This window comes from Heptranchias perlo, chromosome 16 (genome assembly GCF_035084215.1).
Source record: "Heptranchias perlo isolate sHepPer1 chromosome 16, sHepPer1.hap1, whole genome shotgun sequence".
Taxonomy (NCBI): domain Eukaryota; kingdom Metazoa; phylum Chordata; class Chondrichthyes; order Hexanchiformes; family Hexanchidae; genus Heptranchias; species Heptranchias perlo.
This window is the reverse complement of record NC_090340.1, coordinates 2,926,215-2,945,018: the sequence shown is the minus strand read 5'-3', so window position 1 is coordinate 2,945,018 and position 18,804 is coordinate 2,926,215. Positions and strand designations below refer to the sequence as shown.

The 18,804-nt window shown below is 42.7% G+C and overlaps 1 protein-coding gene across 2 annotated transcripts; it reads left to right on the top strand.

Annotated features, from left to right (window-relative positions):
• The first annotated feature begins 10,840 nt into the window (after nucleotides 1-10,840).
• On the top strand, nucleotides 10,841-18,147 carry LOC137333227 (immunoglobulin lambda-1 light chain-like). Of its 2 annotated transcripts, XM_067997385.1 has the most exons (5): nucleotides 10,841-10,939; nucleotides 11,017-11,334; nucleotides 12,010-12,318; nucleotides 15,633-15,747; nucleotides 17,540-18,147. In XM_067997385.1, exons 1-5 carry the CDS (start codon nucleotides 10,885-10,887, stop codon nucleotides 17,547-17,549), a joined length of 807 nt encoding a protein of 268 aa, XP_067853486.1. In that variant the 5' UTR covers nucleotides 10,841-10,884; the 3' UTR covers nucleotides 17,550-18,147. The 2 variants fall into 2 exon arrangements, with proteins under 2 accessions (XP_067853486.1, XP_067853487.1); XM_067997386.1 differs by lacking the exon at nucleotides 15,633-15,747.
• The last annotated feature ends 657 nt before the right edge of the window (nucleotides 18,148-18,804 follow it).

Sequence of the window (18,804 nt, the reverse complement as noted above, 5' to 3'; positions counted from 1 at the left end):
TTGCCACAGTTTTGCCCATTCACCTAATCTATCAATATCCCTTTGTAATGTTATGTTTTCATCTGCACTGCTTACAATGCCACCAACCTTTGTGTGATAGGCAAATTTAGATATGAGACTAAGTTTGCCTATCGCACAAAGGTTGGTGGCATTGTAAGCAGTGCAGATGAAAACATAACATTACAAAGGTGTGCGGATATTACACAGTGTGCTGAGAGTTCGGTAAGTGTGGGAGTTTAAGGGTTAATCTCTTTAAATCTAGTGCATATTGCTTCAACTGTTTAAGGTCAATTTAAAAGTTTAAATTTCTAAGTTTCTGTCAGGCTTCAGCAGAGAGCTGCTGCAGCATGTTAATTGGTTAGCTCGATTCAACTGGTACTTGAAGGTGGGGCAGGCCTGACTCATCTGAGTCTCAACTGTAGAAATACAGGGGCCTGTCAGTGCGGACTGCACGGTGTGCGGATATTACACAGTGTGCTGAGAGTTCGGTAAGTGTGGGAGTTTGGTGAAGTGGGGGAAGGAGGTGCTGCTTTGCCTTGCTTTTCCAAACTTTTCCTGCAGAGCGGTAGTGGACCTGAGAGTAGAAGACTGAGATTGTGGAATAAAAGCAGCAGCAGACCTGCATCAAGAGACAACTACTGTGCGACATCACAGGGACTTAACTCCTGGACCTAAGATAAATAAGAAGCAAAAAGTAATCCAAGTGGGACGTCACCAAGGAAGAGGTAAGTGATTGGCTGGTGAGCATTTTCCTGCTGAATTTGTGTAAGGTTAGAGTTGGTGGATTCTCGGGTCTCTGTTGTGTAGTGGGGGACTGCTGTTCAGCAAGGGCCCTTGAGTATACCTTTTAATTGAAGTGAAATTGGTGGGATTCATTTAATTTGAATTAATTCGTTAAAGGGTAAGTCATGTCAGGACAGCCCAGCCCCGTGTTATGCTCTTCCTGCTCTATGTGGGAAATCAGGGACCCTTCCGGTGTCCCTGACGACCATGTGTGCGGGAAATGTATCCAGCTGCAGCTACTGACAAACCGCATTGCGGCACTGGAGCTGCGGATGGATTCATTAAGGAGCATTCGCGATGCTGAGAACGTCGTGGATAGCACGTTTAGTGAGATGGTCACACCGCAGGAAAAGGTTGTACAGGCAGAATTAATTGGGTGACCACCAGGCAGAGTAAGAGGAGCAGGCAGGCAGTGCAGGAGTCCCCTGTGGCCGTCCCCCTCTCAAACAAATATACCGCTTTGGATATTGTTGAGGGGGATGACTTATCAGGGGAAAGCAGCAGCAGCCAACTTCCTGGCACCAGGGGTAGCTCTGCTGCACAGGCTGAGAGGAAAAAGAGTGGAAGAGCTATAGTGGTAGGGGATTCTATCGTAAGGGGAACAGACAGGCGTTTCTGTGGCCGTAAACGTGACTCCAGGATGGTTTGTTGCCTCCCTGGTGCCAGGGTCATGGATGTCACTGAGCGGCTACAGGGCATTCTCAAGGGGGAGGGTGAGCAGGCAGAGGTCGTGGTCCACATTGGGACCAACGACATAGGTAGGAAGGGAGATGAGGTCCTGCATCAAGAATTTAGTGAGCTACGTGGCAGATTAAAGAGCAGGACCTCAAAGGTTGTAATCTCTGGATTACTCCCAGTGCCACGGGCTAGTGAGTATAGAAATAGGAGGATAGAACAGATGAATGCGTGGCCAAAGAGTTGGTGCAGGAGGGAGGGTTTCAGTTTCCTGGATCACTGGGACTGCTTCTGGGGAAGGTGGGACTTGTACAAGTCGGACGGGTTGCACCTGAACCAGAGCGGGACAAATATCCTTGCGGGGAGGTTTGCTAGCACTGTTGGGGGGGGGGGGGGGGTTTAAACTAACTTGGCAGGGGGATGGGATACAGAGTGGAGCTACAATAGGGGGTGATGTGCAGCCAAATATAGAGAAAAAAACAAGTCAGCTTGGAAGACAGGGCAAATATGTGAGGGCAAGGCTGGATGGCATCTATTTTAATGCAAGGAGTCTTGCGAATAAGGTGGATGAACTGAAGGTGTTGATAAACACATGGGAGTATGATATTGTTGCTGTCACAGAGACATGGTTGAGGGAGGGGCAAGACTGGCAGCTCAATATTCCGGGGTACAGAATCTTCAGGCGAGACAGAGGGGGAGGTATAAGAGGAGGGGGGGTCGCAATATTAATTAAAGAATCAATTACTGCCATAAGGAGGGATGATATATTAGCAGGTTCCTCAAATGAGGCCATATGGGTGGAGCTTAAAAACAAAAAGGGGGCAAGCACTTTGATGGGAGTGTACTATAGGCCCCCAAACAGTCAGGGGGAGATAGAGGAACAGATATATAGGCAAATCTCAGAAAATTGTGCAAATAATAGGGTAATAATAGTGGGGGATTTCAACTTCCCCAATATTAACTGGGATACTCAGAGTGTAAAAGGCTTAGAGGGTACAACATTCTTAACGTGCATCCAGGAGAGCTTTTTGAGCCAGCATGTAGAAAGTCCTACAAGAGAGGGGGCGGTACTGGACCTAATTCTAGGGAATGTGGCCGGCCAAGTGGAAGAAGTGCTAGTAGGTGAGCACTTTGGTGACAGTGACCATAATTCGGTGAGATTTAAGGTGGTCATGGAAAAGGATAGGGAGGGGCCGGAAATAAAGGTTCTAAATTGGGGAAGGCCGATTTTAATAGGATAAGGCAGGATCTGGCCAAAATGGACTGGGATCAGCGGCTTGTAGGAAAATCCGCATGGGAGCAATGAGAGTCTTTCAGAAGGGAGATTGAGACCATACAATGGCAACATGTTCCCGTAAAGGTCAAGGGTGGTTCCAAGAACTCCAGGGAACCTTGGATGTCAGGGGATATACGAGAATGGATGAGGAAAAAAAGGAGGGCTTTTGGCAGATACAAAAGGCTAAAGACGGAGGAAGCCCTAAAGGAGTACAAGAAGTTCAGGGGGATATTAAAAAAGAAATTAGGAGATCAAGGAGGGGCCATGAAATAACACTGGCGAGCAAAAGAAAGGAAAATCCTAAGATGTTTTATAAGTATATTAAGGGTAAGAGGATAACTAGGGAAAAAATAGGGCCCATTAGGGACAAAAATGGCAATCTGTGTGTGGAGCCGGCAGATGTAGGAGGGGTTCGAAATGAATTTTTTGCATCTGTTTTCACGATGGAGAAGGACGATGTAGACATAGAAATACGGCAGGGGGACTGTGATATACTCGAACATATTAACATCGAGCGGGAGGAAGTATTGGCGGTTTTAGCAGGCCTAAAAATGGATAAATCCCCAGGCCCGGACGAAATGTATCCCAGGCTACTGTGTGAGGCAAAGGAGGAGATTGCAGGGACTCTAACACATATATTCAGAACCTCTCTGGCCACAGGGGATGTGCCAGAGGACTGGAGAACCGCTAATGTAGTACCATTATTCAAGAAGGGGGGTAGGGAAAAACCGGGAAACTACAGGCCAGTGAGCCTAACATCAGTGGTAGGAAAATTATTGGAAAAAATTCTGAAGGACAAAATTAGTCTCCACTTGGAGAAGCAAGGATTAATCAGGGATAGTCAACATGGCTTTGTCAAGGGAAGATCATGTCTGACTAATTTGATTGAATTTTTTGAGGGGGTGACTCGGCGTGTGGATGAGGGTAACGCAGTGGATGAGGTATACATGGATTTCAGTAAGGCCTTCGATAAAGTCCCCCACAGGAGACTGGTCAAGAAGGTACGAGCCCATGGAATCCAGGGTGCCTTGGCACTTTGGATACAAAACTGGCTTAGTGGCAGAAGGCAGAGGGTGATGGTCGAAGGTTGTTTTTGTGACTGGAAGCCTGTGGCCAGTGGGGTACCACAGGGATCGGTGCTGGGTCCCTTGCTGTTTGTGGTCTACATTAATGACTTGGATATCAATGTAAAAGGTATGATCGGTAAGTTCGCTGATGATACAAAAATTGGTAGGGTGGTAAATACCAAGGAGGATAGCCTCAGTCTGCAGGACGATATAGATGGGTTGGTCAGATGGGCGGAACAGTGGCAAATGGAATTTAACCCGGAAAAGTGCGAGGTGATGCACTTTGGAGGGACTAACAAGGCAAGGGAATACACAATGAATGGGAGGACCCTAGGCAAGACAGAGGGTCAGAGGGATCTTGGTGTGCAAGTTCACAGATCCCTGAAGGCGGCGGAACAGGTAGATAAGGTGGTAAAGAAGGCATATGGGATACTTGCCTTTATTAGCCGAGGCATAGAATATAAGAGCAAGAAGGTTATGATGGAGCTGTATAAAACACTGGTTAGGCCACAGCTGGAGTACTGTGTGCAGTTCTGGTCGCCACACTACAGGAAGGATGTGATCGCTTTGGAGAGGGTGCAGAGGAGATTCACCAGGATGTTACCAGGGCTGGAGCGCTTCAGCTATGAAGAGACACTGGGAAGATTGGGTTTGTTTTCCTTGGAGCAGAGGAGGCTGAGGGGGGACATGATTGAGGTGTACAAAATCATGAGGGGCACAGATAGGATGGATACTAAGGAGCTTTTTCCCTTCGTTGAGGGTTCTATAACAAGGGGACATAGATTCAAGGTAAAAGGCGGGAGGTTTAGAGGGGATTTGAGAAAGAACGTTTTCACCCAGAGGGTGGTTGGAGTCTGGAACTCACTGCCTGAAAGGGTTGTGGAGGCAGGAACCCTCACAACATTCAAGAAGCATTTGGATGAGCACTTGAAATGCCATAGCATATAAGGCTACGGACCAAATGCTGGAATATGGGATTAGAGTAGACAGGGCTTGATGGCCGGCGCGGACACGATGGGCCGAAGGGCCTCTATCCGTGCTGTATAACTCTATGACTCTATGACTGTATGACTTTATATGCCTTCATCTAAGTCGTTTATAAATATTGCGAATAATTAAGGCTCCAAGACAGATCCCTGCGGGACTCCACTAGTCATATCCTGCCAATATGAGAACCTACCCATTATCCATACTCTTTGTCGCCTTTCGCTCAGCCAACTTCCTAACCAAGTCCGTACTTTTCCCTCGATTCCATGGGCTTCTATCTTAGCTAACAGTCTCTTATGTGGGACTTCAACAAATGCCTTCTGGAAGTCCATATAAATAACATCAATTGGCATTCCTCTGTCCACTACTTTAGTCAACTCTTCAAATAATTCAATCAGATTTGTCAGGCACGAACTACCTTTCACAAATACACGCTGGCTCTCTCTAATTAACTGAAAATTTTCGAGGTGTTCAGTCACCTATCCTTAATTATAGATTCCAGCATTTTCCCCACAACAGATGTTAGGCTAACTGGTCGATAATTGCTTGGTTTCCCTCTCCCTCCTTTCTTAAAAAGCAGAGTAACATGTGCAATTTTCAAATCTAGAGGGACGGTTCCTGAACCTAGAGAATTGTGAAAGATTATAGTTAGGACATCTGCAATGTGCTCACCTACTTCCTTTAAAACTCTGGGATTGAAACCATCTGGTCCTGGGATTTTGTCACTCTTTAGTGTTATTATTTTCTTCATTACTGTTGTTTCACTTATGTTGATTTTATTGAGTGCCTGTCGCCGATTAAATGTTCGTTTTCTTGGGATTTCCAGCATGCTATCCTCTTTTTCCATTGTAAATACTGACTCAAAGTAATTATTCAACATGTCCGCCATGTCCCCATTGTCAATGACAATATCCCCACTTTCAGTTTTTAAGCGGCCAACATTGCTCCTGACCACCCTCTTTATCGTAATATAACTATAAAGTTCTTCGTTTTGGTTTTGATATCCCTTGCAACTTTCTTTTCATACTCTCTTTTTGTAGTTATTACTATTTGTTTTGTGACCCTTTGTTGATCTTTGTATCTTTCCCATTCGCCAGGATATGTGTCATTTTAGCCTTTTTGCATGACCTTTCCTTATGTCTTATACTGTCCCTTACCTATTTAGTTGTTCATGGCTGCTTTATTTTTTGGCAAGTAGAGTTCTTGCCCCTCAGGGGTATAAAGTGGTTCCGTATCACGTCAAATGTCTTTTTAAACATTTCCCACTTATCATCAGTCGTTTTACCCATTAACAGATTTGCTCAGTTTACTGTGGACAGTCTCTGTCTCATCCCATTGATATCGACGTTACCCAAGTCTAGAATCATAGCAGCTGATTCACTTTTTTTTCCTTTTCGAACACTACATTGAACTCGATTATGTTATGATCACTATTGGATAGATGTTCACGCACAGTTAAGCTGATAACTAAATCTGGTTCATTCCTCACTACTAAATCTAGTATGGCTTGCCCCCTTGTTGCCTCTAGGACATACTGCTGTAGAAAACTATCCCGGACACATTCAAGAAATTCACTACGTTTCTGACAGTTGCAAGTCTGCTTTCCTTAATTTATGTGAAGGTTAAAGTCCCCATTATGATCACTATGCCTATGTTACACGCTTGTCTAACCTCTGCATTTATACAATCTAACACTTCAGAGCTGCTGCCAGGGGTCCTATACACAACTCCTACATCCTTTCCTATTTCATAATTCAGCCCATAATGTCTCTGTTGGCTGTTTACCTCTCGTTATATCCTCCTTTATCATTGAAGTGATTTAATATCTAATCACTAAGGCTGTCCTCCCCCTCTTCCATTTTCCCTATTTCTCCAGTAGACCTTACAACCTGGTATATTTAGTCCCCAATCCTGACCATCCTGCAGTCATGTCTCAATAATAGCTATCATGTCATACCCTCCAATTTGAAGTTGTGTCTGTATTTCATTTAATTTATTCCTTATACTCCGTACTTTTCTGTATAGAACTTAGATGGGCCACACACCCTAACCTGTCCTTTAGCTTTGATGCTGGGTTAATCGCTCTTTGCCTTCTAGTTTTCACTTTATCTGTCGTGCCTAATTTGTTCTACGCTTTTCCCTTTCACTTGTTCTTGAACAACTATTTGCACTATTTGTATTGTAAATTTCCCTGGGTCCTCCCCTCTCTTGCTGCTTTCAAATTTGCTCTCTTCTGACTCCCCGCTCAGGTTCCCATCCCCCTGCCATTCGAATTTAAACCCTCCCCAACAGCAGTAGCAACCACCACCACCACCCCCACCCCCTACCCCCTGCAAGGATATTAGTCCCGGATCTTTTGAGGTGCAACCCGTCCGGCTTGTACAGGTCCCACCTTCCCCAGAATCGGTCCCAATTCCTCACGAATCTAAATCCATCCATCCTGCAACAACCCCTCAGCCACGCATTCATCTAGTGTATTCTCCTATTCCTTTACTCATTAGGTCGTGGCACTAGGAGTCATCCTGAGATTACTACCCTTGAGGTTCTGCTTTTTAACTTATTCCCTAACTCCTTATATTTTGCTTGCAGGACCTCATCCCTCTTTTTCCCTGTGTCGTTGCTGCCACGATATCTGGCTGTTCACCCTCCCCCTTCAGAATGTCCTGTAGCAGATCAGTAACATCCATGACCCTGGCACGAGAGAGGTCACATACCATCCTGGAATGTTTCCTCCCTGAAACATCCTCAAAGGCTGTAGAAAGAAACCACAATAAATTTTCTTTTCCAAAGTTTTCAATACAGCAGTATCCTTCAATGTTTGAACGCATGATTCATTCTTTGTTTTTAGTCTTTCATGGGATGTGGGCGTCACTGTCGAGGCCGGCATTTGTTGCCCATCCCTAACTGCCCTTGAGAAGGTGGTGATGATCCGTCTTCTTGAACCGCTGCAGTCCGTGTGGTGAAGGTTCTACCAAACTGCTGTTAGGAAGGGAGTTCCAGAATTTTGACCCAGCGACGATGAAGGAACGGCGGTATATTTCCAAGTCGGGATGGTATGTGACTTGGATGGGAACGTGCAGTTCGTGTTGTTCCCATGTGCCTGCTGCTCTTGTCCATCTAGGTGATAGAGGTCGTGGGTTTGGGAGGTGCTGTCGAAGAAGTCTTGGCGAGATGCTGCAGTGCATCCTGTGGATGGTACACACTGCAGCCACAGTGCGCCGGTGGTGGAGGGAGTGAATTGAGGGGGTGGATGGGGTGCCAATCAAGCGGGCTGCTTTGTCCTGGATGGTGTCGATCTTCTTGAGTGTTGTTGGAGCTGCACTCTTCCAGGCAAGTGGAGAGCATTCCATCACACTCCTGACTTGTGCCTTGTAGTGGAGATGCAGATGGTGGAAAGGATTTGGGGAGTCAGGAGGTGAGTCACTCGCCGCAGAATACCTAACCTCTGACCTGCTCTTGTAGCCACAGTAATTATGTGGACTGTCCAGTTAAGTTTGTGGTCAATGGTGACCCCCCAGGATGTTGATGATGGGGGATTCGGCGATAGTAATGCCGTTGAATGTCCAGGGGAGGTCGTTAGATTCTCTCGTGTTGGAGATGGTCATTGCCTGGCACTTATCTGGTGCGAATGTTACGTGCCACTTATCTTCCCAAGCCTGTTTGTTGTCCAGGTCTTGCTGCATGTTGGCATGGACTGCTTCATTATCTGAGGGGTTGCGAATGGAACTGAACACTGTGCAATCATCAGCGAACATCCCAATTTCTGACCTTATGATGGCTGAAGATGGTTGGGCCTCGGACACTGCCCTGAGGAACTCCTGCAGCAATGTCCTGGGGCTGAGATGATTGGCCTCCAACAACCATTACCATCTGTTGAACTATTTCACCATAAATAGTATTTGCTGACATTTTAACCACTTGAACTAATTTATTTTTCTTGTAACTTAATGCTTTCGTAGGCAAGCTGATCAGAATATGCATGGGCTGCCAATTCAGGCCACAATGAACCAAGGACACTTTCAATGGGGTTAGGCAATTCAGGCTCATCTTGACCAAAGATTTCCAGGCAATCATATTTATGAGAAGCAGTAAATCACAATTTCTTAATTAAGAAGAAGAATCATTTTCCCCCTTTCAGTGTTTCTGATTAGATCACGTCACCGCGAATGATGAAAAAGATTTAACGCATTGGCCATTACTCAGTCCATTTTGTAAACGGGCCGATAGAGAGCTCGGTCTTAAAGTCAATCGGAAATGGTCCGGAACTCCCCCTCCCATATTATCTGCCGTTTATGTCTGTTTTTCCTTGGAAAGGGGTGGGAACCGCTTATCTGCAGCTTAAGTAAAAGATGAATATAGAAAATCTCCTGCAGAAACAGGGATTCTAACTTAGAGGTAGCAGGAAATCTGACACTGGGGACTGGGCACAGAGGTCGACTGGAGACCGATGCGATGGCTTGGAAATCGTGGGAACCGGTCACGGTACCGATCAGGGGAAAAAAGCAGTGGACCCGAAAAAGTGGCCTGAACCTTGAAGGATCGGGGCTTCGAGCCACTGGTCGGACAGGGAGTCCAACTGGACTGAGGTTTGGGGGAGGTTTGGGGAATGGAGACATTTTCTTGGCGACCGAAAGTATTTTTTATCACTATCTGAATGGTTGTGTTTTGTGAACTGTGATTCTTGTTTGTCAATTGTGTAAAATCAGAAACTGATTTTGTTGGACAGATTTTAATTGGTTGAAACGATTTCTCGATTTACGTAATATGATTAAAACGATCTGACAACAAATGTTAACCAAACATTTGACACCGCCAGTTGACAACAACACGTCCAATTTCACAATTCTCACATCGGCCTCTTTACACATTCATTTTCAGGTTACAAACCTTTTTCACCGCGGACTTGTTTTTCCGTTCAGGTGACCTATATTTGATCTCTGTTGCAAAAGCTCATCTTATACAAAGGTAGGCTTAATCAGGGCGCGCCTTTATTTAAAGGCACAGATTTGGCCCTTTCTTCGTTGTTTTCATGTGTACCAGTTTTGCAGTAAATCTCTATGGAAACGTGTTTACTCCTTGCAAGCAAGGTGTTGGCGACCCTTAGTCGTTCCCCAGGCCCTTGAATTTAATATTATAGGTTGGTGATCTCAGACAGCTTTCACCAGCTCCGCAGGAGCGCACTTCCAGAACTATGCTGTTGTGGAACATATTTTATGTCAGGAAGTGGCAACATCCCCCATTTTCGGAGAGTTCACACTAATTCGGTATGGTCCCTAGTTATGTATGGCTGGCGCCGAGTAGGTGCCAGACAACCGCATGTTTTTTTCTGCTATCAGTACTCCCTTGGAGAAAGCTTCAAGCGGTTGGCCGAGTTCACAGGCGAGAGAGATGGAAAAAAAGTCTTTCATAGTTGGAGATTCCGCCGGGGACAGCACTGTCCTGGTTTCCCAGTAGCAGATCGGGAAACGATGCAAACGGCCTTTTGTACAATTTCTCTGTGATTATTGCCGGTCCTCCGCCAAGTTTCCGGCGGGACACCGGTGGCAGTACCACAGAATTTCAGTTCCTAGATGTTACAACAAGTATCAATGTTATCAGACCAGGCATCGTACGGTTAGAGATTGCTGCTGCAGGCAAAAGTTCGGTTTCCATGTAATTTTTGCTAGAATGGAGACTCGTGACACTTAATGGACTCAGTTACAAATATCAAAATAAATATAATATTAAGTGAAAAGCAGTGGCACCGTAGAAGGCGGCGGTTTGCCATTGTCATCGCCTATGGTAAAATATGTCGTTAATAAACTGTAATTGACAATCAAGTTCGTTTGATACCTGATGTCATGCAATAGCTGTACCGTTACTTCATTTCACGTGTGGGAGACGGTCAATCTTTTGGCTCAGCTATTTTCTGTTGTTAAGACGTGGCTCCACTTTATATTTAGAATTCGGCGCCATCTACAGGTCCAACGGAAATGTCTGCGCTTATGACATCCAGCTAAAAGCTTGTACTATCACTTTCTATACTTGCAAAGTTTCCATCACGTTGCATTCAATCCCCTTCTTTTCCCTATAAGCGGTCATCTTACATTGTTGGACATGTTGCTGACCTCTCTGGTTCAGTGCGCGCCGCTGCTGTGGATCATTCACACAGGTATATTTGTTTCTTTCTTTCATTTTCCGTGCTCCACCATATATGCCGCTGATATTTATATATTTTTTTCCTAACAGTTCTTGCTGCTGCTCTGCCCAAAGTATCCCAAACCCCTGAAAGTACGAATGTGATCTCTGGTGCAAACATTACCTTTAATTGCACATTAACATCTTTCGAAAATAATTCAGACGCGACTGTTCATTGGTGGAGACTTGGAGGAACAACATTTCTTCAATCGGGGTCAAACAGCAGAATTAAATTTATCTTTTACAAAGGAAGTTCCTCATTGGAGCTTGTATCTGCCCGTGTTGAGGACTCCGGGGTCTATTTCTGTGGAGTGAGACAGCGGGGAAATAGAATGGAAAGCGGCACTGGGTCGAGGCTTGTTGTTCACGGTGAGTGACAATGGTACAATTGCAGATATCCGTGAGAAATTCAAATACATTCTAACCATTTCATAAGGCGTATTCTATAACTTTGATATGTTGCAAATTTTGGGGATGATTATCCGCGGGGTCTCTCCCGTTCGTCCGTCAGAACTTCGACAGTCGAGCTACAGAAACCCCGAAAAAGCGGCGTATTGTCCTCTGAGAACTAACTATAGTACATTCTTTTTATGTGTACGTGTTTGCATTGTCAAGTCGGGCATGTTGATAATAATTTCATCAGTGTAATTGCTCATAGACACCCAAGGCTCATTCAAATAACACGGAATTCAAATTTATAAATATAATCCATTTTAACATCTCTGCCAGTTTTATTTAATAGTCTTAAAGACTGCTTCCTAATATGTATAAAATTCAAGAAGGAATAAAAGACAAATACTTTAGTCTCTGCTCAACGCTTCCATAACCACAACATTCATTTGTTATGATTATTATTCCAAATATTCATTATTTTAAAAATTCTTACATATTTTCTTTTATATTTACGTCCTTTTAAAGCAAAGCAGGGGCACATTTAATACTATATGTATCCATTTTTGGCGTCTTTGAAGTCATGCTCCCCAGTTGAAAGAGGTGGAACAAAAATATAATAGCGTTCTAATTTCCCTCTAACGTGTTCTATAGCTTCTCCAGCTCCGTTACGGATAGTGCCGAAAATAGCTGAAGAAAACTCATCTGCTTTGACTCTCATATGTGAAACGGCCGAATTCTACCCGGAGGTTCTCACCTTTACTTGGTATGAAGATCACATGAACATTGTGACTGGGATAAATACCATTATGAAGCTGAATTCGGAGGGACTGTATGAAGCTTCCAGCTGTTTGAAAGCGGCACAGACTACGAAGAGCGGGGCTGTATATACATGTCTGGTGTCTCACCTCACTCTGCGGAGTCCAGCTATGGCTGTTTACTTTGATTCCAGTTTTAAACCAGGTAAGATGCCGACATTTTTACTGATACAGAGAACTGTGCGAACGGTTAAAGTTATGTTTGGTCATTAATATGACACAGCCACGACCATTGAAAAGCATATAGTGACAGTATTAATTAAAAAAATATTGATTTCTAAACCAGATAGTTAAGGTGCATTCTGGCTCATAATAAATACTTCACCTAAACTGTAACGTAATATATAACGTACGTGTTTGAGTTCGTATTAATATTCTATCCATTGTTCATCGTAAAATAAAACAAAGGGAATTCAATACCAGTTGAATTTCCCCCATTATTTTATTCCTGAATTTTTTAATGCAGATCACTTTTGGTACCATATCTGTTACTTTCGTGTTGCATTTATCCTGATAGACCAGGTATTGTAATTTTGAACATGATTCTATTTTTGCTTTGTAATTCATAACGGACCTTATCTGCTTGCTCTGATTTTCTTCAGTGTTTAGACTCATCTTATTTCAATAGATGTACTTTTTAATGTTAATTTAAAAAAAGCTGTCTCTGACATTCTGCGGGGCAATCTAGACTTTCTGCCTAAGGCCCGGGAAACCCTCAGAGAAACGGCCTAAAGATCTATTGGCGCAAATTCTCTCTGGTGTCTTGTCGAAGTTAGGGCGGGAAACTGGGAGAGCCTCCGCTGAATTTCAAGCCAGAATTAACATTTTAAAGTGGTAACTAACCCGTGGTTCTGAGGAACGCTTATATAGGAGGGTCTGAGAAAGTTGGCGCTCTTTTCTCTCGAAAAATGACTGAGAAATGACCTGATAAAGGTCTTTAATTATGAAGGGGGTCGATAGGGCAGATGTAGAGAAGACGTTTCTACTTGTGGGCAAGTCCAAAACTACAGGATATTAATATAAGATTGTGACTAGTAAATCCATAAAGGAATTCAGGAGCAACTTCTTTACTTTGAGAGTGGTGATAATGTGGAACTCGCTTCCACATGGAGCGGTTGATGCGAATAGCATAGATGCATTTAAGGGGAAACTAGAAAGTTAAATGAGGGAGAAATTAATGGAAGGATATGTTGATAAGGTTAGATGAAGTGGGGTAGGAGGATGCTCGTGTGGAGCATAAACACCGGCATGGATCGTTTGGGCCGAATGGCCAGTTTCAGTGCTGTAAAATTCTATGTAATTCTATATAGTTCCCCGGGTTTTGATCGCACTATGTTTGAATGTACGACATCAAGCTTGGGAGTGAAGACCCAACAGGTGATATTACTCAATCATCAGCGGGGCCAATTGATCTCCGCTTCTCTGAGAGGACGCCGCAGATGAGGGCAGAACAGCTTCCACGTGGGTAATAAAGATAAGCAGAGACCATGCGAGCGGCTCATCCATCCGTCCTGGCGTCAGATGTTGCTTTGATCAGATACTTAAGTGAAAAAATATAAAAAACCTATGATGGTCTGCCCGTTAAACCGGCTGCCCTTTAAAGTAACAACTTGTGCTTATAGTTCAAGGACGTTCTCCAGTTCCTCCGCATAAAGATCGACAAATGAGACGATGGAAGCCCCGAAAGAACACTTCTTTCAGGGGGTTCAGCCGATCTATCACCGAAGTTATGTCAGTAGATCGGAAGAACCCCCCCCCCCTAAATTTTAGCAGCGGTCTTGACGATCCGACCTTAAACCAAGCGCTTCGCTGCTTAGCAGGGAGTATTTCAAAGATCAGAAAATTTCACGGTGCTGACCAAGGTTTCTTCTTCAATCACCATCAACAAAAACACTTTTTTTTTTGTCAGTTTGTGGGATCTAACTGTGCTCAAATAGGATTTCGAGTGTGCCTATATTTATTCATACGTTCAGTCATGCTTCATTTCTTTCTATTTTTCTTTCTTTCCTTCTTTCTGCCTTTCCTTCCTTCTTTGCTGTAATTATCTTTAAGTAATAACATTTCAATAAAATATGCAAATCCAAAGTAATATTTATTTTAAGAATGTGTAATAACACTGTAGAACTTGCATCTATTTCTAATTAATGTAGATAACGAATCCGTTACACATGTTGCAATCACGCGGTATTCCGCCATTTCAAGGGAGTCTATTCATCTCATACCACATACATAGTCTTTTTTTATATGATTATTCATCCAGATTTAACTCAAAGAATTCGATTTGTATTGATTAATTTTTGCTTAGAAATGATTTATGTATTTGAATACGTTTTAAATGTGCAGTATATGATAATTATAATTGATAATTTATAATAGTACTGCACAAACATGCCAAATGACTCTGTTAGCGCTTTGAATACAGAAGTAATTTTATTTTGATACGTTTTGATAATAGGCGATGCGGTATCTCGTTAAATGCCCCAAAAAAGCACATCGCTCAGAATAAATGCCACACTTTTACCAGAGTCACGCCGTGTTAGAAGAAAACATTTAACATTATTTTCTTAACTTTCATTGCTCATTCTTATCGTCTCGAACAAATTATAAAACAGTCCTGAACTGGCGTTTATGGAATATTACAGACTAATTGACGAAATCCTAATTGGTGTTTGGACGACGCGTGTGATGCTGGAAAGGTCTCATTTATTGGACTTCCTGTTTCCCCGAGAAAGTCATTGTGTTACTCGGTAGCAAGTAACGTATCACGGGGTGCAAATAAAAAACAAGAGAACTGTATCAATATAAAACATTTGTCCGTGTTCAGTAAAATACATCACCTAAACACGTAGAACGTTACAAATAGTGAATCGGAATGTTAGTTTAGGACCACAGAAAATTTGTCAGCCAACAACATTCCTCGTTCTTTTTACTGAAACGCAGAGAAAGGAGAAATTAAATGGCTACGCTACGGTTCTTCCCAGAGAATACCACATGCATGGATGATGAATATGGCACTAAGGTGCAGTAAGTATAAAGATGAAATCAGTTTTCGAACCAAACAAACGTGTTACTGCACGTAGTATATCGATCAATATCATACAGATATTAGGGACTCCTTTACCAATTTCAGATTATCTCCCTTGATTAGTTTTCCTCTCGATCAACTATTTATAAATAACGAGCAGGCACGGTTGAAGAAAGTTCGTGGGTTTACTGCCTCTCTGTTCGAATATTTAAAGAACAGCTCAAACAATATTGTTTAAAAATGCTTCCAAGCCCACAAATAAATTGTTTATTTCCCCATCGTTCAAAGTTGTTAACTTCTGATTAAATGCATGTAGTAGCAATGAAGTACTAATTTGTCTCACTTCTTTATTTGTGACACTTAATGAATTAATTTTACAACAAGAATATTCCGTACAAAGCAGAGCCACATAACTATATCGATATATTTTACAGGTTCCGATTACAGACTTCGCGCTGCTTTGATTTCCAGATTAATATTTGGCTTGTTAATAATTCTATTGTTGGCTTTCCTTGTTGTCGACCATTTTAAGGCCAGCCTCTTTTGTAGGTAAGGCATTATTAATTGTTTCAAACCATCTCTGTTTCAATTTCCAAGTATCAATCCTACGTTGGTGAAACATTATTAAGCGATAGGAGATGTGCCGACTGTAAATGGGTAAAATAATTGACCGGAGCTTTCAAATTATTCATTAATGCCATGCTCTTGCATTGCACTGATAATAGACAACCAATAGATCGATTTTTATATTTATTTAAAATTGCAGATCCTTAAACAATCATAACAATAGTTTTGAAAATTGCATAAACCAGAGGCAGAAGAACGTAGTTAGTTTTCATAGTAGGTACAGCACAGGAGGAGGCCATTCGGATCATCATGCCCGTGCCAGCTCTTTGAAAGAGTTATTCATTTAATCACATTCCCCTGCTCTTTCCCCATCGCCCTGTATTTTATGCCTTCAAGTATTTATCCAATTCCCTTTTGAAAATTACTATTGAACCTGCATATTACCATATTTTCAGGCAGCGCATTGCAGATCATTATAACTCGCTGAGAAAAAAGTGTTTCCTCATGTCGCCTCTGGTTCTTTTACTTTCAATTGTTCTGCGCCAATATCAGCGGGGCTGCATAGGAATCAGTGCCCGGGTCATTAACGTTTATAGACCACATACATTATTTGAAACTCGGTACAGAAATGAAGTTGTAGAACTTCGCATATGATGTGAAATTGAGTTTGGATTGAAAGGACGTAACATGTCAACCAAATAGAAATGTAACTGGATAGCTTGATAAGGTGAGCAGATGAGTCGGACATCGTGCTTACTATGAGAAAATGCAAGATAATATGAACAAATAGCACTAGGGCACAGCAAACAGGACAGGGGTCCAGTGATATCAGTGTAAAGCTCATGGGGACCAATAGCGCAAGTGGGGTAGTAGTAAAGCAATTTAACTAGATACTGAGAAGTCTAGTCAGCGGGTGGGATCAATAACCCGAGGACGTTTTCCACATATTCTTACGGCCATATCTGGATGTTTGTGTATAGTTGTGGTCCCCATATTAAGACAAGAATATGCAGATACAAGAACAATTCAGAACATGTATTCTTGAAATTTCGACTAAGCCGATGAGCAAGAGACTGGTCAATCTATGATGTCTTATTCTGGAGAGGAGAATTCTCAGGGAGAACCTACCTAAAATCCTGAAGTGAATAAAGACAGTGAACCCCGAGGTATTTTTTTTCTGAAGTCCAGAACCAGGGAGCACATGTTTATGATTAGCAGACGGAAGGGGCATAGACAGTTTAGACATAACTACAATAAGCAGTGTGGCGAACAGATTCTCAAGGAAGTAATGGATGCCAATGGCTTGGAACCAAAAAGAAGAATTGGACAGTTGTTGGAGAGACCTCATGCAAAAAACGATAAGAAATTGTTAATATCTTCATATTGATTTGAATCTGAAAAGCTTTCAATAAATACGTTTGCTACAGTAATCCTGTGAAGAGACCTTTCGAAATTATGCAAAGTTTATCTTGTGATTATTAATAAAATTAAACTACAACGGAATAAAACAACTTCCATTAAAATGTACTAATTTAGTTGTGCAGAAATGCAGACAATTTCCTAATGATTGTACAACTGAACCTGTTGATTGATGACAATGTAACCTAATTAGCTACTAGAGTGACATATGGCGAAAAGTGAAATCAATTGTTATTGCAAATTTGTCCATAAAAAAGTATCAACTTGTTTGAGTGAAAAATGAGACTCGTTGTGAGTAGCCAATTCATGTTGAAAGTGGAAAACTTCCCCATATGGTATTCTTATTCTTTTATAGATTCGTTTAGGAACCGGCCAATTGATTCGTGCTGCTGGCTCTGCAGAACAGGAAAGGGAAAAATACGGTCTGTACAGATGGAGCTGAAAACAGCATAAAAAAAGAACTAAGCTTATGTAGTATTACAAATTTAAGAACGCAAACTATTTTGATACTCTTGAAAACCTTGCTTTGAGTTCATTGTCTCAGCGATGTATTGCTGCTTGTGGCGGGATATAATCCTTATTTTAATGAACGATATTATTTTAATTCATTTCGGTTGTAGTCGATTATTTAATTTTTCATCTGTTGTGGCTTTTGTAAATATTAAGCAGATCGAATGGGAAACAATAACAGTTCCAAACAGTGAACAATAGGAGGCAGTATACTTCCATTTATAGTTCAGGGATCAGGTTAAGTCGCAATAACCACAAACGCGCTGAACATAAAATGTATCGCATCTTCACTGTATTGCTATAATCTTAATTTAACTTCAAGGGCCCAAATTTATAAACAATAAATTCCACAACGTATGCTGAGTAGGTAAGTGTATTATGTGAAGAGAAAAGTAAGTGGTTTTATTTCTGTAGCGTTATGTTCTGAATACAGGTGAGGGAGAGGGTTCCTCTGCGGAGTGCAGCCAGAGCCAAGACCATAGCAACATGAGTGGCGCAGTTGTACGGAGGGTGGGGGAGGAGAAACGTCGGGAGAGTAATAGTGATAGGGGATTCCATAGTTAAGGGAGCAGGCAGGCGTTTCTGCGGCCGCGGAGGTGAATCCAGGATGGTATGTTGCCTCCCTGGTGCTAGGGTCAAGGATGAGCGACTGCTGGGGTGAGGGTGAACAGAGGTCGTGGTCCATATCCGTACCAACTATATAGGTAGAAAGAGGGATGAGGTCCTGCAGGCAGAGATTAAGGAGTTAGGAAAGAGATTAAGAAGCAGAACCTCAAAGGTAGTAATCTCTGGATTACTCCCAGTGCCACGCACTAATGAGCATAAAATGAGGAGGAGAGAGCATATGAATGAGTGTCTGGAAAGATGGTGCAGGAGGGAGGGCTTTAGACTCCTGGGGCATTGGGACCGGTTCTGGGGGAGGTGGAACCTATACAAGCTGGACAGGTTGCGCCACAACAGGGCGGGGACCAATACCCTTGCAGGGAGGTTTGCTAGTGCTGTTGGGAAGGGCTTAAACTAACTTGGCAGGGGGATGGGATTCTGAAGGTAGTGTAACAAAGCTGGAAGTGGACGGCAGAAAAGTAGTAAGTGAAATTGGAAGGCAGCGGA